The sequence below is a fragment of the Dryobates pubescens genome, chromosome 19 (genome assembly GCF_014839835.1).
Source record: "Dryobates pubescens isolate bDryPub1 chromosome 19, bDryPub1.pri, whole genome shotgun sequence".
Classification (NCBI taxonomy): Eukaryota; Metazoa; Chordata; class Aves; order Piciformes; family Picidae; genus Dryobates; species Dryobates pubescens.
Window position 1 is genome coordinate 3,799,749 of NC_071630.1, and position 27,191 is coordinate 3,826,939.

At 48.4% G+C, this 27,191-nt stretch overlaps 1 protein-coding gene across 1 annotated transcript in view; it reads right to left on the minus strand.

Annotated features, from left to right (window-relative positions):
• Positions 1–11,428: 11,428 nt before the first annotated feature.
• The window catches only part of SLC7A10 (solute carrier family 7 member 10), a 32,143-nt gene continuing 16,380 nt past the window's right edge, over positions 11,429–27,191 (minus strand). Inside the window, exons 2-11 of the mRNA XM_054170114.1 lie at positions 22,869–23,073; positions 21,129–21,280; positions 20,299–20,424; positions 19,188–19,341; positions 17,453–17,576; positions 17,254–17,357; positions 16,119–16,215; positions 13,177–13,326; positions 12,648–12,825; positions 11,429–11,701 (exon numbers count right to left, since the gene is read on the minus strand). Coding sequence (XP_054026089.1) covers positions 11,580–11,701; positions 12,648–12,825; positions 13,177–13,326; positions 16,119–16,215; positions 17,254–17,357; positions 17,453–17,576; positions 19,188–19,341; positions 20,299–20,424; positions 21,129–21,280; positions 22,869–23,073 — 1,412 coding nt within the window. The 3' untranslated portion in view covers positions 11,429–11,579. The remainder of the gene's footprint in view (positions 11,702–12,647; positions 12,826–13,176; positions 13,327–16,118; positions 16,216–17,253; positions 17,358–17,452; positions 17,577–19,187; positions 19,342–20,298; positions 20,425–21,128; positions 21,281–22,868; positions 23,074–27,191) is intronic.

Below are 27,191 nucleotides of genomic sequence, written 5' to 3' on the forward strand. Positions count from 1 at the left end.
CTGGCTGCATCCTGCTGCTTTTCAGCAGAAGGTGAAAGCTGAGTTATTTTGTGTTGGCAGAAATTTTGTCTACATACTTGGAAATCTTTGTTGAAGAGAAATGGACAGACTTTGTGGTCACCTGGATTTATCTGCAGCCATGAGGGGTGGCAAGACACAGCATGATGCAGAGGGGCAATGCCTCTTGACCTAGAGGAAAGAGTGTTTGCTTTGCTTTGTCGTGAAGTGCTGATTCAGCTGTGACACTACCAACCCTGCCCTGATGTAATGCCCAAAGGACTGCAGCCCATTAAGTGGGAATGGAGCAATGAATAGCACCTCTGCACTTACAGCAGATTGCAGGCAGCCTCTCCAGCACAGCAAACCAAGGAGCTCACTTGAAAAGCCATGAGGGAATTGTGTATTTTTCACTCAGAACTTTCTCTGAGAGGAAGAGGAACTGCTTCTTCTTCTTCAGCATTTTTTGTCTTTGCAGGGAAGCTGAGTTTCAGTCTCTCAGGCATTAGGATTTAAAATCTCATACCTGTGGCTAGCTGCATGCAGGGCTGAGCTGCAGATACGACCTTTCCTCTGTCTCTGTCAGTGTCCCCCCTGGCCAGCTCTCTTCAGTCCTCTTCTTTGCAGAGTCTGGCTCTTGTGTTCTTGGCTGCAGGCATTACATGGTGGCCAAGGCTTATGTGAGTGGTAGAGGTTTATATTTCATTCCCTCTTCATGTTTCCTGCCTTGTGATGCCATCTGGCTTTTCCTTCCTTTTCTTGCTGTCTTTTACCTCAGGACTTCAGATGGTTTTTTTTTGTCCTCACAGCATCTCTCAGTCACTTTGTAATCCTTTTCCTTGGGTTTTCCTTTTTGTGTCCAAGTGCAGAAGCTTCTTGCTGAAGTGAGAGAAGCATTAAGTAATAAAGGGGCTTTGCTGGTGTTCACGACAGAGGACAGAGGTGGCCCAGGCGAGTGCAACTCCCTGAGCCAGGGCTCAGCTGTCTTTACATGTTTAGAAAACTACAGATTCCAGCAAGGTTTACCTTCGATTTTGTTTTTCAACATTTTCATGTATGATGTGTACTTCAGTATTTCTCCTAAGAAACACCTCAGCAGCTGAGTAATTGCTAACTTGTCATTTGGTGCTTGGTGTGAAGGGGCTGGAAAGCAAATGGGTTTTAATTTTGAGGTTTCAATAATTCAAAAATAAGAGAGAGAAATGAAAAATACCTTGTCAAAGGCCTCTGCAAAGTAAGCGTTGGACAGTGGGTTTGCTGGGGGTTGGTTGGTTGTTGATTTGCCTGGTTTCCCCTCAAAGACTGAGCCATTTTATTTAGCTTCAGCTCTTTGGCAGGGAGAGGCACTGTTGCTTTCACAGCATTTGCTTGTGCATGGAAAGGAAACAGCAGCAGGCTTTGTCTTGGGCTCCCCAGCCCACTGCAGCTCCTCCCCGGGCCCTGGTGGTGCTCTCCTAGGGCCACCAGCTCCAGTGCCTGGTCAGAGGCTGAGGCACAGTTGTGCTTTCAGAGGTGATTGAGCGTGGCTAATGAAATCCTCTCTGCCTAAGTTGGATACTTTTTTTTGTAAAGATGTTTCCAACTCAAAGGCAACGCTAAACACACAGTGACTCGTCAGTGCTTCCTGAGCTGGGTGGAAGCTCTGACCCAGCACCAGACCTTGCTGAGATCAAGCTCTTCTGGTGTGTGTACTGAAGTGAACTGAAAACAACCAATTCCTTTAGCAAGTTGATGGAAACACTCGAGAGGGGCTGGGCCGGCCGCAGCAGCCCTGCCTCATTTCCCCTTGCTTCCTACGGGTGCCCACCCAGCTGCTGTTTGTGGCTGAGCATCCTGCTCTTTGGCAGGGGACAATCTTCCCAGCCCCTGCTCTGTGGCTGCTTGCCACAGTGCTGTGATAATGCTGTGATAATATCAGTGCTGTGATAATGCAGATAGCAGAGCCCCGATGCACCTTTTAGTGACTCTGTCTGACAGGTGCTGCTCTGGGTGATCCCTGCCGTGTCTCGTTCTCCTGAAGCCCTCTGAGTGTTGTGTCACTGCCCGCCCTGGAGAGCCAACAGCAGACTATTTTTCTGCGCTACAACCTCTCCTGTTTCGTGCTGCATAAATGTAACAGCATATAACACAGAGTTACACAGTGTGGCATTGCTTTGAAAGCTTTCTTTAAACGCCTTTCTTTGGGAAACAACTTGTCTTTCCCTGTCAAGTAACAAAAGTGCTCTTCACATGCTTGTCCTGCCAGGTGTCCCAGAGATTTTCTTTCATTCGTTGGGCTTCAAAATACAAACAGTTGTGCCTCCCTTGGACTGTTGCTGCATCTTTCAAAATAATCACGCTTAGACAGCGTTGAGTGTGCTGCCGAGTCTCATTTACCTTGGGAATTCATCTTTCTAGTCCTCTGCATTGATTTCTGTGGGTAGAAATTGTACACATCAGAATCTAGCTTTTGCAAAGGCTTTAAACAGTGACACCAGAGCTGTGGGTGCGCCGATGAAGCTGGAAATAAGCTGAAGACTGAAATAAGACCTTGTGGAATACTTTTTCGGGACTGGTATGGAATTTGAACGTGAGCTCTACTAAATCATCCTGGTATAAATTCAGCCTTCAGTTTTAAGGCCAGATGTTGATTGTTTGAAAGCATCACAGTATAATCAGGGAACATTTGAGCCGAACCCAGTTAACCACTATGAGGTAACTGATCCTTTAATTTTGCTTTTGATTTCCTTAAACAACCTTTGCTAGCATCACTATTGTTGTTATTATTATTGTTATTATCGTTATTATTATTATTATCATTATTATTCTTAATAACCTTTCTCATTACCATGCAGACTTGTTTTTGTAGGAGTTGCAAAGTTTCATGCTGTAATTATTTAACAAGCAAAAGCAAAGCCACAGAACCGTCCAGCAGCTCTGGAAGCAGCATTAATGCTGGGGCCAGCTTACATTTAATTTGCCCACTAGGTAATAAAGTTACTGAAAAACTTAATCTGTTGGAAATTATACCACAGAGAGTGGGGTTTTGAACTATAGAAACCATGAGGGCCTCCAAGGTGAGTTGGGTGTTGGAGTGGTGTTCAGCCAGTGCGAGCAGAGGAGGTGTGCAGTGCATGGAGCGTTGTTAGCAGAGCAAGCTGAACAGGCAGGATGCTCATCAGCAAGCTTTGCACGTCCATAACATTCTGTAAAATAGGGAATGTCTCCTTAGCTCTGTGCACACACACACACAAACACACACACACAGAGTGACCATTTTAGGCTGTGCCTTTAAGAGAGGGACAGTTGCTGAAACACTCTGGCTGAATGTTTTGGTGAAATAATGAAAACAAGATATTCTAAACGAATTTCATTGGTAGAGTGGTAGAATGCAACTGTAAGTTTTAGTTCAGTTTGAGTCTCAGTTCAGTCTGTCTTTTTCAGCCTGTTTCAGTCTGTCTCTGAGCAACAGCTGTGCTGGACAGAGCTGACCTTGAATTAACTGAACTAACAGATAAGAAACTAATTCTTGCATATGCTTCGAGCTAACAGAATTTCCTCCTTAATAATTACCTTTTCTCTCTAACCCTTTTTGGGGAAAAAAGGGAGGTAGGGGGAGAAGGGGGGTGAAGTTGGGGGGGACCCTGCTGGCTGGAGGAGGGAAAGTTTTTTTTCTGTATATATTGTAAATACTGTATATTGTGTATATATTCACTGCATCTCATCCTGCTTGTAAATACAGCTTTAATTCATTTCTGCTTCTCCGACTGAGTTAGCCGTGGTTTCTTTGTGTGTGTGGGAGAACTGAACTTTCTCTCACCACCACCACCATTGGCAGCCCAATGTGAGGCTTGTGGATAACTGCTGTCCAGAAGCAGGGCAAAATTTGCTTGATTTATTGTCTGCTCGAGTTGGAGTTGCAAACATGAAAGTGGTTTGGATTTTTAAACACTTACTTTGTTCAATTTGTAGTGTACTGATCTATACGTATTTGTTAGGATTAATTTGTGATCGCTTAGGCAGATACTTAATGCATAAATGATGCTTATGGTTTGAGTATAAGATTCAGCTTCTCTGTGACCGGTGTCTGGGATTCTTTTGGCTTATGACATACGGCAATGTCACGGCGAGCACTCTTCCAATCAAGATAAAGGAGTTTAAGATTCCAGTAGGTGAAAGAGTAATTTTGAGTGATGGCTGGGATCCAAAGGTGATTTATTCAATGTGTGTGAATCTGCTGCTGGTGATAGTGATTATGTACTTGTTTTATGCACTGTACCGGGAGAAGAAGGTATCTAAGGCTTGTTTCGTTAGTAAGCGTAGATCAAAGAGAAGAAAGCATAGCTCTAATTCAACTCCAGAGATTTCTAGTGATGAGGAGAATCAGTTAAGAATAAACCTAAACAGGCTATTGGGAAGGCTGCTTTGAACGGTGCTGTTGGTGAGGCAGTGGCAGCTCCTAACATGGCAGCTCCCATGTCCTCGGCAGCCATTAGCAAGGCAAAACCATTTCCTTCTTCTTCGGCAGGACCGGAAGTGTCCTCCATGGCAGCTGACCCATCTCAAAACCTGTCAGCTTCTGTTAAAGCGGCTGTGAATTCAAACACAGCTCCAATTAAGCAAGTAGCAGTTTTAAATATGAGAAGTGGAAAGCACAAAGCTGATCCAGGAGCTGATGGGGGAGAACAGCAAGATACTGCTGCTGCTGAGGGAATTTCTGCTAAAAAAGAGCCTGCTGAGAAGGAAGAGAAGGTTTGTCTTAAAGATATAGCTGAGTTATTGAGACCACCACTGGATGGAGATGCAGGACAAATTGCAGGTCCCGATAGAACAGCAGCTAGTGGTGGTGCTTCTGAGCTTAAAGAGATCCTTGGGAGAGTGTCAGCAGGATTATGGGGACAACAAGTTCAGGAAGAGGAGGCAGAGAAGGAGGCAGATGATATTCAGCATTGTTCAGCCCCGCGGGAAGAGCTTAGACATGTGTGGAAGGATTACATCAGAGCAGAGAATGAGCCAGTTCTAGCTCGGCTTGGTAGATGTTTCGATACAGGTGCACCAGCTCTAATGGTTGGAGACAAGTCAGCAGCTCAACTAGGAACTCTCTCAAAGGATAATGGAAGAGATGGACATCTAGGCAGGTCTCTCGGTAAGGTTACTCTGTGGATACGCCTTTTATTGGCAGCTCTCGTGAGATACCCATCCTGAGATGATCTTCCATGGAATCCTAAGCCCTGGACTACCATAGATGAAGGAATTAAGCGTCTGAGAGAATTTGCTGTTAGAGAGGTACTCTATGGAAACCATGAAACTCTGAATCCTGATGAAATTCCTGTAGGAACTGGTCTTGCTAAAGAGCTCATCAAACTTGCTCCTTCTAATTATGCGACTATTCTGGCAAGCAGAATTGTGGCAAGAAATTATGGTGGAGCTGCTCCTACGGTTGGCCAATTCACTGATCAAATGAGACAACTGGAGGATAGCCTGACATGTGTTTCCTTGGTTTCAGCCATTGAAACTCTGTCTGGAAAAATTGAGAATTGCATGAAAGAGCTGAAGGATGAATTTGAAGATTCCATATCCCAACTGACACAAGGAAATAAATCCAGTTCTTCCTCCAGATGGATACAAGTTTCATCTGTGAGGAATAGACGTCTTCCAAGGAGGTCATTCCAAAACAGGTCAAACCAAAACAGACCACCAAGGCAATCACATGGGAGTATTTGGGTAACTCTGCGTGATCAGTTTGGTGAGAACATGAACAGGTGGGATGGTCAACCAACTTCTAATCTTCTTCAGGAGACTGAGGGAACTGCAAAGTGGCAGAACCCGAGGTAGCAATACCAGAAGGGTAGCTGTTACTTCCACAGTTCCCCAGGACAACTCTTAATAGCTCCAACAGTGGCTCCAGTTCTAACACTGCACAGTGTGCTCACTGCACATGTGGGCATATTCCTCATAATTAGGGGTGCCCTGCCTCCCGCCAGGGGGAGGAGAGGGGTAATAGAGATAACAGAATCTATTGGGATGTGTACATCCAGTGGCCTGGCACTTCACACTTTCGGAAGTACAGGGCCTTGGTTGACAGAGGAGCTCAGTGCACCATATTGCCATCAAATTATCAGGGATCAGAGCCTATGACTATTCTGGGAGTCACTGGTGGATCTCAAGAGTTAACTAAGGTAGGGGTTGATATAAGTTTAACTGGTAAACAGTGGAAGAAGCACACAGTTGTGACCGGACCTGATGCACCTTGTATTTTGGGAATTGACTTTCTGAGAGAAGGGCATTTCAAAGACCCTAAAGGTTACAAATGGCTTTTGGAATAGCATCTGTAGAAGCTGATGGACAAAAACTGAAGCTGTCTGCTAGACCTGAACTCTCTGATGAATCTGCAGTTGTGGGACAACACAAGATTCAGGACATTAAATTGCCGGTTGCTTCTCAGACTGTGCATCACAGACAATACAGAACCAACCGTGACTCTTTGTTGCGCATTCAGAATCTGATTCGTCAGTTGGAGAGTCAGAAAGTCATCAGCAAAACTCATTCACCTTTCACCAGCCCAGTGTGGCCTGTGCGAAAGCCGAATGGAGACTGGCGTCTGACAGTAGACTACCGAGCACCGAATGAAGTAACTCCGCCTATGAGTGCAGCAGTACCAGACATGATGGAACTCCAGTATGAGCTGGAATCCAAAGAGGCCAAATGGTATGCTACCATAGACATTGCTAATGCATTCTTCTCTGTTCCCATAGCAGAGGAATGCAGGCCTCAGTTTGCTTTCACCTGGAGAGGAATCCAGTACACTTTCAACAGACTGCCAATGGGCTGGATCCACAGCTCCAGCATCTGTCATGCAGTAATCCATGATGCTCTGGAGGAAGGTGGTGCTCCAGAACACATCCAGTTCATCGATGATATCATTGTCTGGGGTAAAACTGCTGAAGAAGTCTTCAAGAAAGGTAACAAAATCATGGACATTCTTCTGAGTGCTGGTTTTGCCATCAAGAGAGACAAAGTGAAAGGTCCTACCACAGAGATCCAGTTTCTGGGAGTGCAGTGGCAGGATGGACGCCGACACATTCCAGTGGATGTGGTAAATAGAGTCTCTACCATGGCCAATCCCACGAACAAGAAAGAAACTCTACGTTTCTTGGGTGCAGTGGGATTTTGGAGACTACACATTCCTGGATACAGTCAGACTGTGAAACCTCTGTATGATGTGACTCGAAAGAGGAAGAGTTTCCACTGGGGAAACAGTTTCTACTGGGGACCTGAACAACAAGCAGCCTTTGACCAGATAAAGCAAGAGGTAGTTCAAGCAGTGGGTCTGGGACCTGTGCGAGATGGTCCAGACATTAAGAACATTTTGTACACGGCTGCAGGTGACAATGGTCCAACCTGGTGCTTGTGGCAAAGAGCTCCAGGTGAGACACGTGGACAACCTCTTGGTTTCTGGAGTCGAGGTTACAGAGGTTCAGAGGCTAATTATACTCCAACAGATAAAGAGATTCTAGCTGCCTATGAAGGAGTGAAAGCAGCTTCTGAAGTGACTGGAACTGAATCACAACTTCTCTTAGCTCCCAGATTACCAGTTTTGCATTGGATGTTCAAAGGCAAAGGTTCCACACCACATCGTGCCACAGATTCCACCTGGTCTAAGTGGATGGCTCTGATAACACAGAGAGCTCGAATGGGAAATCTTGAAAGACCTGGTCTGGTGGAGTTGATCTCAAGTTGGCCTGAAGGTACCAACTGTACTAAACCTCCAGAGGAGAGAGTAACTCGTGCTGAGGAAGCTCCTCCTTACAATGACCTTTCTGATGATGAGAAGAAATATGCTTTGTTCACAGCCGGTTCCTGTCGTCTTGTTGGAAACAAGCGAAGGTGGAAGTCTGCAGTGTGGAGTCCAACACACCAAGTTGCAGAAGCAAAGGATGGAGAAGGAGAATCCAGTCAGTTTGCAGAGGTAAAAGGTGTCCAGCTAGCTCTCGACGTAGCTGAACGTGAGAGATGGCCAAAGCTTTATCTCTACACCGACTCATGGATGGTAGCCAATGCTCTGTGGGGTTGGCTAAAGGACTGGAAAAAGAATGGTTGGCAGAGAAAAGGAAAGCTTATTTGGGCAGCTGACCTGTGGCAGGACCTTGCTAATCAAATCAAGAGAATTCCAGTGAAGGTGAGACACATTGATGTTCACATTCCTAAGAGCAAAGCTACTGAGGAACAACAACACAACCATCAGGCAGATCTAGCTGCAAGAGTTTCTCAGGTAGACAAGGACTGATCTTGATCTCGACTGGAAACACCGAGGTGAGATATTCTTAGCTCAGTGGGCTCACGATTCATCAGGACATCAAGGCAGAGATGCAACATACCAGTGGGCTCATGAGAGATCCATAGACATTTCCATGGATGCTATCACACAAGTCATCCATGACTGTGACATTTGTGCTGCTATTAAGCAGGCAAAGCGAATTAAGCCCCTGTGGTATGGTGACAGATGGTCCAATTACAAGTATGGTGAAGCTTGGCAGATTGACTACATCACTCTACCACGTTCTCGTTCTGGTAAGCAATACGTGCTTACTATGGTAGAGGCAAACACTGGATGGTTGGAAACTTATCCAGTTCCACATGCAACTGCACGCAACACCATTCTGGGTCTGGAGAGACAGATCCTGTGGAGACACGGAACTCCAGAGAGGATTGAGTCAGACAATGGAACTCATTTCAAAAACAATCTTGTAAAGAACTGGGCCAAAGAGCATGGCATTGAGTGGATATTCCACATCCCCTACTATGCACCAGCTGCAGGGAAGATTGAACGCTACAACGGTTTGTTGAAGACCACTCTCAAAGCCATGGGGGGTGGATCTTTGAAAAACTGGGAAAAACATTTAGCACAAACAACCTGGCTGGTGAATAGTAGAGGTTCAGTGAACCGAGCTGGACCGGCACATTCAGATCTGCTACAGAAAGTAGAAGGTGATAGAGTTCCTCTTGTTAGAGAAAAGAGTCTGTTAGGTAAAACTGTTTGGGTATTTTCTCCCTCAGGAGAGGCTAAAACTGTCTGAGGGGTAGTTTCAGCTGAAGGTCCTGGTCACACTTATTGGGTAATGCAAGAGAATGGTGAAATTCAGTGTATTCCATAAAGAAATTTAACTTTAGCTGAAAGAGTTTGATTTCAGAGTGTTGTGCAGCTACATCGCAGCCAAGGAGGAATCCATGAGGAATCTATGGTGCACGAACCCTGAGAGCCCTGAGTCACCTGAGAGTCCCTGTGTCCCTGTTTCCCTTTTCTTCGCTTCGTCTGCAAGGAGACAAACTGTTTTCCATTTTCTTGTTTCCTGATTTTTCTTGGTCTTCTGAATCATCTACATCTGGGAATAGCTGGAATGGACTATGAACTTTACTTACAAATTGTAGATGTTGTTTTAGATTGGATGGACAGTACAAACAGCCAATGAAATTGTTTAGAAGGGGTGGATTGTGACCATTTTAGGCTGTGCCTTTAAGAAAGGGACAGTTGCTGGAACACTCTGGCTGAATGTTTGGGTGAAATAATGAAAACAAGATATTCTAAACGAATTTCATTGGTAGAATGTAACTTTAAGTTTTAGTTCAGTTTGAGTCTCAGTTCAGTCTGTCTTTTTCAGCCTGTTTCAGTCTGTCTCTGAGCAACAGCTGTGCTGGACAGAGCTGACCTTGAATTAACTGAACTAACAGATAAACTAATTCTTGCATACGCTTTGAGCTAACAGAATTTCCTCCTTAATAATTACCTTTTCTCTCTCTCTAACCCTTTTTGGGGAAAAAAGGGAGGTAGGGGGAGAAGGGGGGTGAAGTTGGGGGGGACCCTGCTGGTTGGAGGAGGGAAAGGTTTTTTTCTGTATATATTGTAAATACTGTGTATTGTGTATATATTCACTGCATCTCATCCTGCTTGTAAATACAGCTTTAATTCCTTTCTGCTCCTGACTGAGTTAGCCGTGGTTTCTTTGTGTGTGTGTGAGAACTGAACTTTCTCTCACCATCACACACACACACCTGTTCTTTAGCTGAAGCCACATTTTAGACTCTTGCTTAACAGCTTGATACAAAGAGAGCAGTGTAAGTTGTGTTTCTTTTTAGTGCCTGCCGTCTGAAGGTTTGGAAAGAGATTAATCCCCATTTAAAAATTAAAGTCTCGTGCTGTGCTGGAAGGAGAAGTTCCTGGAGCTCGCTCCTGATTTTGAGTCTCTGAAACCATTGCAGTGTGTGGATACTTGCCACAGTAAGAGATCATGGATGCTTGACTTTTACAGCAGGGCCTGCAATACCTAGAAAGATACTCTAAAAGTTGAATTCACATGGCTGCTACCAAGGCTGCTGAACATGACGGGTTTTGTGGTGATTGCATTGCCAAAGAATAGTAGGGATTTAAAATATCCCTCAGAGCTGTTCTTGCCTTTTGCATTTTCCCAGGGTTCTTTGGTGTGAACATGGCCATATTGCTGCTGCAGCAGCAAGCCTCTGCATGTTACATGAGCTAAATTATGTTCCTAGTGTTTGCCACAAATCAAATATGCAAAACACCTTCTCCAGAACATCTGATGTGAGAAGGGTTTAAACTTCTTTCTTGGCTGAGCATATATGAAATGGGGCATTCGTCTCTGATGCAGTGTGATGTCACCTGATGCTTCAGGAAGGAGAATTGTTGAGCTTGCTGAGTTCCCTCTGCTGAGACCCCTGCAAACCCTTCCACATCTCTGTCCCCTGTGGGTCACGCTGAGCCTCACACAAGTTCCCAGGCGGTGTGACAAGCACTGTGCCCATCTGGAACACAGCTCTGCCTCTGCAAAACTGCTTCCAAACTTAGACTCTCCAGATTTTCATCACTACTTCTGGACATTTTTCTGTGTTACCAAATGATGTCTGATCAGTCAAGCAGACTTGTTGATGTTGTGCCCTTTTCTCTAAGGTCTGCCCAGGCTGTTTGGTGTCCAACTCGGTGAGCTGCCTGCAGCAGGGCTGGCCGTGGGTGCTTGGAGACCCCAGCAGAGGCACTGGGCCCTGCAGGTATGTGGATGGGTGGTCCTTTGTATTTTAACTTCAACATCTCATGTGTTGTGTGGGGATACACCTTGCCCAGGGACAGTGACAGGGATTCTCCTGCAGGCATCTATGTTGCAAGGTCTCCTCTCTGTGGTTTGATTTCTGCACTTGGATTTGGCATCAGGAGCTGCCCTACTTTTGAAATGCCGAAATTTGTATGTCTCTGATGGACCCTTCTGGTGGCTCAAGTCAGTATTCCAGAGCTGTATCTATGCTGTCTTCCACTGCTGAACAAGTATGCTGCCAGAAGGAAATAACCAGCACCTTATTTTATATTTTATTTATTTTCCTCCTCCCCCCCCTGCCCTTTTTTTTCTTTTTTTTTTTTTTTTTTTTCTTTTAATTTATTTCTTAAGGGAAAACCTAAAAGCTACAGGTGCCATAAAGGGTGTAGCTCATTTTATGGGCTTCACTATTGGAGCTCTAAAACCGATTTCTTTCCAGAACACCTTTTTGCAAGACTCATCATGTAAACAAGAAGCCAGTTCGGCCCGGGGGCCGCTGCACTATTTCCGTGCCCCCTGGCTGGCCGGGCCCCGTGAGCAGGCTGAAGATGCCTGCTCCTCGGCGACTCCCCCCTGCGGGTAGACCACAAAACACAGCTTCTGGCCCCAGCAGGTGATGGACTCTGTCAAAAGCAAATGGAGGTGGTTAGTGGGAATGCTTGAACCCTTCCAAACCAAAGCGCTGCCAAGGCGCTGCCACCTGTGAGCCAACCTGGTCCTACCCTGAGGAGCACTTGGCCCAGCTGCCCCCTCCGGCCACCCCACTCCGGCCCTTTCCAGCTCAGCTGCACAACAGCATTTGGAAGAAGCAGCATGGTAAGAGGTGACAGCTTTATGGACACCCGTCCACGGCCCTTCCCCATGGCAGGCTGGCAGGGCCAGGGTGGGATGACTGCCAGCCCTCCTGGCACTGTGCTGGCAATGTGGCCATGGTGGAGCCTGCTGGTCTCGGGGAGCTTTTGGCAGCAGAGCCTGGCATAGCCTGTGCAAACCCTTTGGTCAGAGCAAAGGGTTGCAGCGTGCTCATTTTAAAGTTCTCACCTCAGAGCAAAACAGTTGAAAACCAAATACAGCCAGAACTAAAAGACTGAAGTGCAGTTTTCCCTGGGAGTGGATGACAGTGCCAGGCTTCATCTTGACGCTGTGGGATAACTCAGCAGGCTGTGCAGGGCTCCTGCACAGGGTGTGCTGGTGGCACAGCAGGAAGAAAGCAGGGCAAGAGGAAGGTAAAGCTATCAGGCTTTTGTTTGTCCTGTAGCTTATTTAGCCTTCCTGTGCTGGAAGTTACCCTGCTGAGTATGTGCTCCAGGACAGGCTGCTGTGAGCAGCTGTGAGGGAGCTCAGTGGATGGGGAGTTGCCCAGAGCCAGGAGGGGAGGCAAACAAGGCAAGAGTGAGCAAAGCAGCTGCTCCAAGGCAAGAACTTTGTGTTCAGGTGCTGCTTTTGACAGAAAGCAGTGGTCAGGCTGGTGCAGGCAGTTCCCCAGCTGTTCTAGTGCCCATATGTCAGAGGCCCAGTACATCATTGCAGCCCTGGGCACAGCCAGCAGCTCAGGGAGTGCTGCCTTACCTATTAGCCTATTTACACACTTTGGTTTATTTCTCCAGTAGATTCCAAGGAAGAACACTGGCACCCCAGTCAGGATGATAATGAGTCCAACTCCACAGACGATTGGCTCAGAGTACAAGCTGAAGACCAGCAGAAATGCCCAGAATGCCAGGTAAGTGATGGGGACGAGGAGGTTCACCTACCAGGAGAAAGCAGAGCAGAGCACGACTGCAGAGCAACAGCAGTGGCTGAGCAGTGGCAGGGGGCTGCGGGGGCTGCAGGCAGTGCTGCAGCTGCAGGATCCCTGAGTGGGTCGTGCCCCCCTTCACTTCCCTACTGCTGTCCTCTCTGCCCATGCTGGCAAGTTAACAAGGAAGGGTCTGCCTGCATGTCCTGTGGTGGCACCTGGGGTGTGGTCTGGGGACTTTATCCATCCCCACGGCACCACAAAATGAACTGTTCTTCAAAACGGCAGGGTGGAGAGCTTGGTGTGCCTGCCCCACCCTGGCACTGCTATTGCAGCCGAGAGATTTAGCTGCAATATTGTTACCTTGATGGGTCTGTAGAGTCTGGGTTTTCTCCAGCGCAGCACGATCAGGCCGATGATGGTGACACCGTAGCAGAGGTAGTTAATGAATGACACGTAGTTGATGAGCGTGTAGGTGTCCCCAACCAGCATGATTACAAGAGTGGCCAAACACTGCAAAGGGAGAAGCTTCATGTGAGTCATTACCAGAGAAGGTAGCTTAAACCCAACAAAAGCCAGCAAAAAAAACATGGAAGCCTTTAAACCCCTTTTGTTTGTGGCCCCTGCTGGGCATCTGCTGCCTCCTGTAGCTCAGTGTTATCCTCGCTCTGTGCCCTGGGTCTGGGGCTCAGTGGACATTCAAGGGTTCCTCGGGGCATACTGAGGCCAGAGCCCAGCAGGTCTGTTTATAACACCTAGGGTGCTGGCAGAGGTGCCTCTGGGCAGGGAGGCAGGTCTGGGAGGACTGGCAGAGCTTTCTGGCTCCACACTCCGCCCCTTTCTGCTGCATGCTTTAACAGTTATTGAAGGTGAGGGCTTCAGACGAGGGGAAGGTTTCCTGCAGCCTCCCAGGCTGGGCTCAGTGCATGGCATTGTTGCAGGTGCCCTGGAGGAGCTCGGTCCTTTCCCCTCTCTGGCCGGCAGCTCGTGCTGCAGGTGACCAGCACCGTTCATCTTTTGAGCATGCCTCAGGCTTGAATACTGGCAGGTAGGTGATGGAAATTTCCATGCCTTCCCTTGTTTGCTGTGTTTGTGCAGAGCTCAGTAAAGCCAAGAGACCTGGCTTGGGCACCACTCTGTTGTTCTCAGGTCCTGCACCCCTGCCTGTTGGCACCCCAGGAGCTGAGCCCCTGCCTGTGCTGGTCCTATTAATGTTGTCTGCTGCTGGCCAGAACCTGCAGAAGGCTAAATACCCAAATGCCTCCAGAAAGCACTCAGGGTTTTGGTTGGTGTTACTCCAGGCTCTCTTTTTGCTTACGCCTAGTCTTCTTAATTAGCTGTTTAAGTGTCAAAGTTCTCTTGGGTGGGAGGGCTTCTGCCCTACCCCAATCAAACAACCCTTTGGTTCCTCTCTTGCTCTGTTCCAAGCCTTGCTGGCTTGGCAGGGGCATTTCAACACCTTGAGCAATCTCATCACAAAACAGATCTAGAATTGGGCAGGATTTGTGTCAGTGCTGTGGCACTCCCCTGCTCTCTGCCAGCACATGCTGTGCCCCTCTCCTGCCAGCAGCAGGGTTGGCAGCCAGGTCACTGGCAGCTTAGAGGTTGGTGACACTGCAGTGTCAGAGCTGCTGACAGTGTGGCTGTGATCCCCAGGAGCTGCAGGCTGCTTGCTCCCCAAGCCATGGCAGGTGGCAGTGCCAGCCACTCCCCGTGGCACCCAGCATGGTTCACAGGCTGCTGAAAGGCACAGAGAATACACATCTCTTGCTGGTGGAGTCCAAAAGGCCTCTGAATGTACAAAGAAGCCTCTGCCCATGCAGGGAGCCAGGTGTGACTCACTGGCAGAGGAAGAGGGACCTGATGTATGGGTGAGGCTTGCTCAGGTTGAGCCAGGTGGCTGCCCTCACCAGGCTGCTTTTGTTTCTGTTTGCTTGCTGTACCCAGAGCTGCACTCAAACACCTCCAAATGCTGAACTGATGGGCAGTGTGGGCCTGTGGTTTGCATGGTGGTCTGAGGGGATGGTTTAGCTGAGTGGGGGCTGATGTGTGGCTGGTGGCTTGGCCAGCTTGGCTCAGGCAGCCACTTGTCCCTGGGGCTGTCCATCAGCAAAGCAGCCTCTGAAGCCAGCAAGTCCTTTCAGCTGATGCATCCTTAAGGACAAAGGAGTTCTGCTTCATGGGCACCAGCAGAGCACAGCTGCCCAGCCTGCTCTCAGGCTGCTTGGGGCAGGGCAGGCTTTGGGCAGTTTGCCCCAAAACTCTGCCTGGCCAACATGCAAGGTGTTTGTTATGGGGCACTGATGTGTCACAAAGCCTCAGCTAGGTCTGTAATCTGTCATAAAAGTGGAACGTGCCAGGGGGCTAATTTTTGGTCTGGGTGTATTGTGCCAGAGTTGTAGCTAGAGCTGGGAGACAGAAATGTGCTCTTCTGAGAGCATCTGTTTTGATATCAGTGGCGAAGCTGCACTTGGCAGCAGCTGATGTGGCTGAGATTTCAAGCAAAAACCCTTCAGGGAATTTCCTTGCTCAGGCCATGCAGCTGGGGACAGCAGTGCTGGGAGTCATTTCCCTCTTTAGCATCCTCTGTGCTACAGTAAAGCCATCACATGTTCTAGCTTCACTGCTGGAAAGTCTGTGAAGCATCTTGCTTCAAACTGTACCATCTGGAAGTCCTTGAGATGGTAGAACTTTCTGCTGCATGAAAATGGAGAGAAATCTTTGCAGGTGACCTCCTGTCTACCAGACAGGAGGTGTGCTGTAATCACTGCTCCTACTTAATTTTCTGGCCCACAGAAAAGAACCGTGGTCTTCAGAGCACTGCTTGATCATCCCTCACAAGATGTTTTGCTTACTGAGAGTAAGTGAATTTAGCAGCACTTTGTCCTCTCCCTGGGGCCTGCCTGAGTGGGATCAGCAGTGACCGTGGGGATTTCCGATTGCTAGTGGGAAGCAGGCAGAATTGGTCAAAAGAAGTCATCTTGTCTTAAATGAAGTATCTGTATCAAAAGCCAGTCTCTGCCTCTGCTGTGGGTAGGGCATGTGGTAATGAGCTGAAACTGCAGCTGAAGTTGGGTAAGAGGGGAAGCCTCCAGGCATCGAGGGTGCTTGGGAGCAGGAGGGAGTCCGAGGGCTGTTCCTCTCGGGGGCCGCTGGAACTGCTCAGCCAGCAGCAGCACTACAGGCAGACTCACTTCTCCTCTGGGCTAAAAGGTCCTCTCCAGGGTTTCTGCCGCTGCCCTCGCTGTGATTCAGTATTGCTGAGAGGGGGCTGGAGGGCAGCCAGCAGGACGGGCAGGACTTACGCAGACCAGCAGGGCAGGGATGGGCGTGCAGCGCTTGACGTGGATCATGGCAAGCAGGCTGGGCAAGTGGCCTTCCCGGGCACCGGAGAAACACAGCCTGGCAATAAGAGCAGCAGAGCTGAAAGCACTGGCTGTACAGCAGCCCCTTCAACACCTAGCCATGTGCCAGCTCTAATCTCAACTGCCATGGCAGTGAGCTGCAGCCTCTGGCTGCTGGGCTGTGATGGGGAGGTCACCAGAGACTGTCTGTGTAAGTTACTCAGACCAGACCCTTCAGGAGGCCTTTTGTAGCTCATGTCATCATACTCTGAGGTGCTGTTACCTCTGAGGAGAAGGACCCAAAGCTGTCCAGCCCCTGTCTGCTGGCCAGCATTTGCCTCCTTACCCAGGGTGGGATGAATACTACACAGTACTCATGGTGATCAGCCACGCATAGCTCAGGCACAGAACCCCTCAGAGATAACATTTACAGTGTCAAAAGGGGTTTAGATGTTTAATGTGCCTAAAGATTTGATTTTTAAGTACAAAACCTGTTACATATGCACTCAGATTCGTTGCATCTCATTGTACTCAAGAAAGGACTGAGTTAAATATCTTTCCCTAGGTACTTGAGGCGTTTCCTCAGCAATTTAAAAATTATTTTTAAGTGAAGTTCAGGGAGGTTGGTTAATATAAATGGACTTTTACTTTCCAGATTCTGGCCGTACCAGCAGCAGAGTGCATGCAAAGCATCCTGCCTGAAAGGAGTTTTTCCAGCACAGAAACGAAAATGTCTGTAGCTGGGAAGAATACCAGGCCCTAAAGCTGCTCTTTGAGCAAAGTGCATTTTAGTTTGTAGCTTCTGGAACTGTACTGATGTAAAATTACTTTGGTTCCACGCCGAAGCCGTGTGAGGCACTCTGCATCTGCAAACACTTTCCATGGCTTGTAAGGATTATTCTGCAAGAGGCTCCCCAGTTCAACATCACATTTGCTGATTGGAAACAGAGCAGTTCACAACTAAATGTATCCAACATGCCCAATATCAGCTCCTGCTCTACATCCAAAATGTCTAGCTAGCATTTCTTTAGTAAATGAAATTAAAACAGCCCCTCCCCAAATTAGATAATGGTCATAAAATTGTACTCCATCTAACCTGGATGAGGTAAAAAGGTATCCATTTATTCCTCCAAATGTAGATAGGGCCACTGAGACTGGCATAACCCAGGAAAAATAGCCCAGTAACTTTTCACCAAATGTCTAAAGCAACAGAAGGCAGAGAAACTGAAACACACCGCAAAGCACAGAACTGAAATTAAAGTGCAGTTTAGACATCCAGGGAATGGTTTACTTACTACCGCCACAGCGTTGGAGGACAAGAGCTCTTGGGGTGACATGGCAGTGAAATATGCAATGTTGGTGAACGTATACACAAATGTCACCAATGGGATGGATATGAATATGGCACGAGGTAGGTTCCTAATAAAAGAATGAGGAGGGTAGAGAAGAAATTACAGTCATGCACAGTGAGACCACAACAACCTGGGGGGAGGCCACCCTGCTGGAGGGGAGCAGCACTTCTGCCACCTCTTGGACCTGCTGCAGGCTCAAGGAGGCTAAAAGTGCTATGGAATGGCACCTCTGCAGGGGGGCTCCCTGGCTCAAAGTGCCATGTGCTCCCCTTGGGTTGTGCTGAGCAGCACGCTGTGGAAACGTGAAGCAGGTGTTTTCTCAGAAGCCCTGGGCACCAGGGGGAGGATAAAATGCCTTGTTTTGCTTCACTTCACCTGCTCTGAACAGGACCAGGGTCCTCCTGTTGGTCACGGTGGCTGCCTTGGCCCATGCCATGCTGTAAACCTGGCCTGCTCACGAAACACAGTGGCAGCTTACGGTGGCACAGCTGTGCTTGGGTAGCCATCCAGAGACCTCCTCAGAGGTGCACACCTGAGCTGCTCTGTGGCTAACACATGATGCATTCTTCTCTGAGGGACAGGTTTGGAAAAAAGTTTTTCAAAACCTGTTTAGCCTTTGTGATTTTGAATAGATTTAGGGAAAATGGGAAGTATTTTTGGTTAACAAATTATTCTTTAATATTTTTGTTTCCCCTCAGAGGCTGTAAAAATAATTTCTACAAGAGGCCATTCACTCATTTTCCTCCTCATTTCTCCACTAAGGCCATCTGAGCCTTGAGTCATAAGGTTTCATTATTCAGCTTTGGAATCATGGTGCTCCATTAAAGTGTTGATGTTTTACTGGGGGAACATGTTACCACAGTTTGTTCATTCCTGCCAAGACCTCTAGATGTGCCCTTTGCCACTGCCCAGTGTGGGGGCATGTTCAGAGCTACTCCCTAGGCTGCAGCTCGAATCCCTTCCCACCCAGCCTGTGTCACAGCTGCAGCTCCTCCCTGGTTAACTGCTGTGTGCATTGGGTGCCCAGGAATAACCAACACTCCAGGAGCTGCTCTTGGCAGTTGTCATCACTTCATCAGATTGGAAATGTTGAAACATTACAGCTTTGCTTTACTAAACTAAGACTCACTTTCCCTCCAGCTCTCCCAGCCTGCTCATGACAAATAATTTCCAAGCCCCTTCCTGCACTCAGGACCAGCAGTTACTTGATGTTGGTCGCCTTGGCAGGCAGATGCCTGCAGCTGCACCATGCAGCAGCTTTCTAATCTTCTCTTTCAGGTGTCTGTGGAAGATCCCCTTTGGGTGAAAAAGCCAAGCAACTTCCAACATAACACTACATGTTTCTAACAAGTGATTCTCCCTATAGGTACTTGTGTGGCATCTCATGGGTGGTTCCTTTGCTGTTACAGAAGCTCTGTGTGACTGGGCAGTGCCATAAGGATCCTGCTTTCTCTGGAGGCTGCTTAGGTTCAGGTGAGACCTTGTGCAATGTATTTTAAATTTTGGTGGTCCTTTAACTTGCCTGCTTTGTGTTCTACATAAAAAAATCTCTCTCTCTCCTTGGGAAAGAGTGGTCCCACAGACATAGAAGGACATTGCTGCAGCTCATTAAATGCCTGCTGGCTCCAGTGTTTCAGAACTTCAACAAAATGTGGATAGCATGGAAATGGACACTTGCCTGCGGGGATCAACCAGTTCTTCTGTTACATAGTTCAAGAAGTTCCAGCCGCTGAACGCGAAGGAGCCTTGAAGAAAAGCTAAGGCTAAATGCCCCACAGATGGAGTCATCCAAAAGTTGAATGCGTTGCTTGGTGTCAGCTCTTCGTAGTTTCCTGCACAGAGAGCGCAAGCAAGAGGTTAAGCCGCCCCTACCTGTTGGAGGAATTGAGGTAAACTTTGCTTTTGATCATTTATTTGTATTTGTTACTCCTTATTGGATTTGGGACTTCATGCTCTTCTTGTCGCCATGGGCTAGCATGCCACTTGCAGTGCTGTCCATGGCAGCAGCTGGGCAGTGCACATGGACGTCCCTCACTGCCGCCTGTGCCGCAGCACCCATGTCACTGCTCTGAGTCGTGGGACCCTTTGCCAGCATGCACTGCCCAAGGACAGCTCCCTGACAGGGGGAACTCCTGCCTGGGGTTTTCTTTCACAAAAGTTTACCAAGGTATAAGCTGTCTGGAGGGCTGGAAGTGTTGTCAAGGTGGTGGGGCCATTAGCACTGAGAGAACAAGCTTCTGCTCTCTGTAGATGTCACATTTCATCTTCTTTGATCTGACTCATCATGCACATGATAAAAACTCTGAGCCTCCTGTGTTCCCTGCTTTCCATTACACTGGTGAATCAGTGAGACTTTTTTTGTTGTTTTTTGCCTACTTTAATGTTATGAGTGACTTTTTGTAGGAAATTTGACTAGTGCCCACAATGAAGCAGGTGCCTTTATGCCCTGGGCAAAGCAGAGCTTATTTGTTTTACACCCAGAGAACTTCAGATGTAAGGAACATACAACAGATTAAAAAATTAAATAAATCAGTAACTACTCTGAAACATCCACAGCTTTCTTTCTTCTTTCTATCAAAACTGACAAGGCAGGCCAGAAAGGGAATTATTGGAGGAGATGCAGCTGATTTCCTGCTGTGCCATCCTTTCTATGGCTGTGTGAATGTACAGCCCTGGCTAAACCCAGCACTCCTTTGGGCTGGTTTGTAAAGAGGAAACGGTGCAGTGAGTGCAAAACATCAAGGCTAGCAACAGTACCATACCCGTGTTAGAGCTGTCTCACAGAGTACCTTTAAAGATCTGTATGAAGCCCACAATAATGATAAGGGCCAGGGCTAAGAGCTTTCCTGCTGTGAATATATCCTGAATGCGTGTTGCCCATCGAACGCTGGAGCTGTTCACCCAGGTCAGGAGGACTGGAGAGCAAAAGACTGAGTTCAGTGAAATGAAATTACGTTTATTTAAGAACACACAGTCAAGATTGATGCGCAAGCTCCCTGTGGGGAGCTCTGGTGTGGCCAGGAGGAAGGGCGAGGAGAAGCGTTGCTTGTCTTGAGGAAAATCCCAGCTGCTGGGGCATCCCCGGCAGCCAGCAGCCTCCCTCGCTTGGGTCGGGGCTCGCCCCAGCTCTGGGCTGTGCCCGAGCCACTCTTGGCGCTCAGGTCCGCAGCTCCCCGCTGGGCGCTGAGGTCCCCGCGGCTCCGCTTTGTCCTCGCAGGCTCCCTGAGCAGCGAGTGCAGAGCTGCTGCTCCGCTGCTCTTCCGGGCACGCTGCAGCGGCTGAGCGTAAAAGAAGGGCTCAGATGGTAGTGAGCTATCCGTGCCGGGGAGGGGGTGTCACCTCCGCTGGTGGGTGAGCCGTGCCGTGCAGCCACGGCTCTGCGGGCAGCACAGAACTGCCCATCCCAACGCTCAATGCTGCCACTGCCCCCGAGACCTGCAGGGGTTTGGGCGCCGCTGTGCCCTGCTCCAGCCCACCGTGCTGGAAAGGGACTGGATATCCGGCACCGGTCACAGTGGCTGCCTGGGGACCTCCCCGGGCCTTTGGGGTTGTGGCCCTTCGAGTGGTCCCACATAAACCCGAGGCAAGCTCTGTGTGTGCATAAGAAGCAAATACTCACGTAAACACACCATGGAGAGGATCCTGGAGGCATTATAGGGGGGGATACAGTTAGGAAACACAGGCTGCAGGACGTAGTTGGAGAAGGTCAGTGCAATGACGGCCAGGCTGGTCGGGTACATGATGAGCACTGCACTCCACAGCAGCAGAAACCTGGAAAGACAAAAGAAGGCACAAGAAAGTGCTGGGGGTAGCGCATGCTTGACTGGGCAGTGCTTTGGGAGGGCTCCTGAGGCATCTAGACTAAGAAGTTACAAACATTGAGTGGGGAGAGTGACTCTGAAAACAATAATTTGGGCAAAATTGGTCCTTGGTCCTGTGTTGTAGTATTGAGTGTTACAGCTGGTACTGGGGAGAATGTGGTTTAATGGGGATGTGAATAATTCATTAGCTTTCTGACACTCAATTTGTTTCGTGCTGGATTGAAATACATGCAGAACTGATGGCACCAACATGCAGAATGTCAGCAGGGAGTGACAGAGTTGCATTGTCTGATGGGAAACTCATCCTTCGGCAGATGCACTATAGCTTTATACGCTGGACTTGATGTTCTTTGCTGTAGAAGGACTAAATCAGAAAAGGAAACAGGACTTTTGGAGAAGCAGGCCTTTTCCCCCTCAGGGGAGGCACAATGCAGGCTCCAAAGGGCTCCTTTCATCTTGGAGCCCTGCATTTGAGTGTCAGTGGGGAAATGGGCACTTCCCAAGTGGAAAACTGAAGGTGCTGGTGAGAGGTCCCTACTGCTTCAGGCCTTAGGTGGTGGCTCACCAAGCTGCAGCAGGGCACAATCTCAGCCTGGTTTTGCTGGAAGATAGGACTGAGCCCCACTACTTTGCATCAAAACCTGCCTGGAGGCCTCTTGCCTAAGGCAGCTCTTTGTCCTACAGAGTTTATTTTCCTGGGAGAAAAAGTAAAGTGTTTTGCAAAGCAAGAATGGGAGTGCTGCTTCGCTTCAGGTGACCACGTTGTGCTTTTCTGATAGTGCTTGTGCACTGCAAGCCAGCAGCTCACCAGCTGAGATGCTGCCACAGCTGAGCTGTGTGCCTGGGGAGAGGAGAGCATTGCTCTGCTCCCAGGGAATTTCTGGGCAGAGACCAGTCAGCAGGTGTGTGGCTTCTGACAGCAGTGGTGTCACCTGGTGCTTTCCAGCACTGAGTGCAGGGTGAGCTGAGGAACGACCAAGGCCAGGTGCAGCTGTACTTCACTTCTCATGCCTTTTGTTTTCTCCCCTAGAAAGCATAGTTATTTTGGTTTTATGAAGCTCTGATGGTGTCTGGCCTCCCTGACAGTGATGTTCCTGGGACAGCCTTTGTACCCCCTGTGCATTTACAGCATTTGCTGAGCAGAACAGCTGCAGTAGGCAGTGCAGCACTGCCCGCAGCTCTGGTTTATGGCAAACAGCTCCAGCCTGGCCTCCCTGGTGCATGAAGCTCCTCAGTGCAGGGCACTGATCACTCACAGCTGGCAGCAAGAACATCACTTGGACACAGCACCATTTACAGCATTGCTCCTTCCTGTCACGGGCTTGGTGAGTCAGAGGGGGAGGTGACAGCATCAGTGTCCTTTCCTTGGAAGGCAGCAGCTGACTAGGGGCCATTTGGTGTTGCCGGTGAGAACAGAAAGAAGGGTTTTGCAGAAGCGTTTTATCTATCACCCTTCTCTGTTTCTTAGGTGTCTTTTCCACATAGAACACTTCATGTCAATAGGTTTCCAAATGACTTTGTAGAGAGAGGGCACTTACCCTGCTAGCCCACCAAAAATCTCTGTGACGTAGGAGTAGTCCCCTCCGGATTTGGGGATGGTGACTCCCAGCTCAGCGTAACAGAGCGAGCCGAGGGCAGCCACCCCACCGCCCAGCACCCAGATAATGAGGGCCAGTCCCACCGAGCCGGTGTGCTCCAGGACCCCTTTGGGTGAAATAAAGATCCCAGAGCCAATGATGTTACCTGGAAAGGACAGAGGGCTTGCAGTGAGGTAAAAGAACATGAGAAATACACTTCATTAAAATCCCAGGAGAACAACCCCACAGTCCACACCCCAGCAAACAAGAACAACCTCCAGACCTTCTCTTCCAGATGCTGCACTGTACTTGAGCATGCCCTGGGGAGAGTGTTGCCATTTGTAGGCAATCAGGGACAGAGGGCACGTATTCAGCTCTCTGAAGGGCAGCAAGCCCTGGCTGAGCAACTGAGGTTGCAGCCAGCAGTTTGTGGCATGGGCTCAGCTTGCACAACTGCCTGCTGCCACCTGCCACGCCCCAGAATCTGGTCTGAAGGAATTAGAAGCATCTTTGCAATGAAGATTTTAATCTCCTCCTGAGAGGTATCTAAACAAGATGAGACCCACCTTCAGTCTGTTTGGAAGGTCAAAACATCCTTCTCCATAGCATTATCTGTAATGTAGGAGCAAAGCGTGCACTTGCCTCCAGGGCAGGTTTAAAACTGTGCTTGGAAAAGTAATCTCAAAATTAATAGTTAATTAATGTTTTATATGTGCAGTATCTGTCCTGATAGTCATCAACCACAGATTTTAAAAGGCCGTGGTGGGGTGGCTGGATTCTCACTCAGTGTGGACTTTGTCCTGCTGATTTTGTTTAATTGGCCTGTGAACCAGGGTGGTGCTGGGTGTGGCAGGGGAATGATGGTATCAGAGATGCTCTTCGTTTGCACGGGGCCAGGAGGAACCACTTCACAAGAGGTGCATCGTAGCTGCTCGAGGGGTTGAGGGAGAGGTTTTTGTCAGGCTTGGGACTTCCTGAGCAATGTCCTAGCAGCACTTTTCCCCAAAAGCTGTGAGGACCCTGCTGTCGTAGGGCTCTGATGAAGGCTTTCTTTTTTTAGGAGCTGGCATAAAATGCTGGCTTCTAAAGCTGACTCTGTAAGTATTTCCTATCAGAGTAGTCACAACAATAAAACATTGGCTACTGGTCACTAAGGAGGAACCTACACCAGCTTCCCTGGAGTTTGTGTGTCATGAAAGCTCTCTTCTTCCCCTCTGCTTTACATATGCGCTGCAAATGCTCACAGTGTAGAGCAGATCCCTAAATGCACCCAGCTGTGCCAGATCGAAATAGGAAGGTGTAAGAGCGGTGGCAGCAGGGAGATTTGCAAGGAAAAGGGAACAGCCAGCCCTGCCTGCTTGTCCTCTTCCATCCTTCCCCTCCAGAGCCTGCGGCCAGGTTGAGCTCAGTGGTTCCCAGTCCTGAGACTGTAAAATATGATGAGGTATGGAAGGTTATTTTGGAAAGGAGTTGAAAAGGAGAAGATAAGTCTGCAAATGCACAGACAGTGTTTGTAGGGAATAGATTTTACATGTGCATGGGCTGCTGCTTCTAATGGCCACGGGGCACAGATAAGGATAACCCAGAAGTAAATGGCCTAAGTGGTGATGGAGGAGATTGAGGGTAGGGCTCAGGAAGATCTTGTTGGTGTTGAGATCTTTAGCTATGGAGGGAGTTGCCAGCAAAGACCAAGGCATCCTGTGACCTGCTGGTATGGCTGGGGTGGAGAGCCACCAGACCAGCAGCACTGTCTATGCTTTAAGAAAACAAAACAACAGCTGAGGAATGTGGATGTTATCAAAACTAAATCATTGTAGAATGGGAATCCCATTAAATGTGTCCATCCCTTAGCTGAACTAGCACAGGGAGCCCTCAGCACTACTGCAGTGTTACTCATGGCAGCTTGCACTGGAGGAATGGGTTTTGATGTGGGTGAGCTGTGCAGTATTATTCATAGCACTAATAGATTTGTCCTGGGTCTTCCCTACTGGGAATATGGCTAGAGGAGAGTGTTGAAATATTCCAAGGAGATAGATGAGAAGTTAATCTACTGCTAAAGCCTGCATGATACTTGATACGATTGATGGGGCTTTTTGGTCATAGTTTCTGCTGCTGGCTGAAGTATTTCAAGGTATTCGAAACAAACAAGATTCTCTGGAAGGATGCTCACGCCCTGCTTGAGAACTGCAAAAGGAAATACCTGCCCTAGGAGCTGAGGGAACTGTCTTGGCAGTCTGTGGTACTGCTGCAGCTGTTAGCAGCTATGCATTTGGAGGAAGGCCTTAAGCTACAAAAGACTTTTCCATGCGATCCTACCCTGCAGCTTCTTCTCACAGATCCATGTTCCTGAAATACTGCAGCCTGGGGGAGGAGCCAGTGGCATCCTGAGGAGCATGCTGAGCTTTGGACATACCTATACCTTTGAACCACAACAGATTTGAACTGGTTCAACATTCCTTCTGAGCAGCTCCAGAACTGGACAGACAGGAATGGCCCACAGACAGGATAACCCATCTGTGAGTCCCCTTGTTCCCCTCGGGCCTTCTCCGCCTGCTCAGAGCTCTTTCACCTTAGCTGTTTGTTGCTATTGTAACGCAGCAGGGAGCTGGATGTGGAGCTAGTTCAGTCTCTCCTACCAGCCATACTCTGTCTCCACTGACCTAGTGGAAGTGGGTCCCATAACAGGCTTTTGGCTGAACAGAATGCCTGAACTCCTCTGTTCTTTCCAATCTCCTGTGCTTTGCTGAGTTATGTTTGGGATCTTTTGTGTTTGTAATGTTGAGACTGACATGACCCTGGGGTGGGTTTCCCAGGCCTGTTGCTCACATATTCAGTATGCAGCTTTGCTCCTAGGTCAGTGCTTGGTGTAGACTGAAGCCATTCAGGAGCTGTGGTACCCTCTTAAAAATCAGGGCTTGGGGCTTTCCTGACAAACACAGAGTTTGCAGCTCACCTCTGGCTTTAGACCTAGCAGTGTGCATTTGTGGTCAGGCATTGATATTGTTCACTGTAGCTATGGGAGATGGAACTCATCTTTTAAACAAAAGCTCAGTTCCCATCAAAACACTTCAAGAACTGCACTTTGATGGTAACCAGTAAATATCATCATGCTTGTGAGAACATAAAGGGGTCTGGTAATACTTTGCATACTCACTTAGCATGCAAAGTCCTCAGGGCATCTTTTATCTACCTGCAGCACACAATCCATATAGACTGTAAAATATAATGGATTTTGCAGCCTGTTGAAAATATTCAGCAGTTCTTCAGGAATGGCCTTTCTGACTGTATTTAGAGACCATACTTCTGATAAAAGGAAGCAATTTCCTGTGTGGTTGGCAAAGATAAATATCACCAAAGCCTGTGTGTTTCTTTAAAGATCCATGGTGTGTCTGAAATTCCAAATGGCTCTGTAATGTGGATGGTGTCTAAGCAGCTCCTTGCCCTCCTGAATGAAATATTAACAACAAATTCCCTGCTTTTTCCTTTTTGGCCTCAGGCAGGTGAATCCCTTCGTGACCAGTGCAGTGAAGGTCTGCAGCAGGTGACCTTCCCAAAACCCCATGCATGGTTCATGAGTATAAAACATACCAGAGCCCTGCTTCCTGTCTGCTGTCCTCGGTACTCCAAAGCTTGTGTTGGGTCCCATGGTGCTCAGTGGCATGCTGCAGGTGATGCCATGGGGAGATGCCCTGTTCCCAGGCAGGCTCTGGCAGGGCAAAGCCTGTGCTGTCTGGGGGTCCTGCTTGCTCCAGCATCACTGCAGAGCTGTGGCCTGTGTTTGTTGAACCATGGCAAGAATTAGGAAGCCAGCAAGATGATATCCCCAGCTGTATGCTGGGTGTTTGGTTGCCGCAGCTGTAACCCTTGCTCTGAGTGGGTGTCTGGGGATCGTGGCTGGGAAGGACGAGGCCAGTGTCCTTTGAGAGCCAGTGAGGGGAACAGAAGCCACTGCTTGTTGCTGTTTTATCAAGATGTAGAAAATGAGGTTCTGATTTTTAAATGAAACATTTGAGACCAACCTGGTTTCAGCTGCAGCTTTCTCTTGATGTACTGGCATACTGGGAGGCATTATACTGGTGTATTGGTCAGGCATTGGAGCAGGCTGCCCAGGGAGGTGGGGGAGTCACCATGCCTGGAGGTGTTCAAGAAATGTGTGACCATGGCACCTGGAGACAAAGTTTAGTGGCCATGGTGGGGTTGGGCTGATGGTTGGACTTGATCTTAGAGGGCCTCTTCCAACTGGAACAATTCTCTGATACTATGATTTTATACTGTATCCTCAAC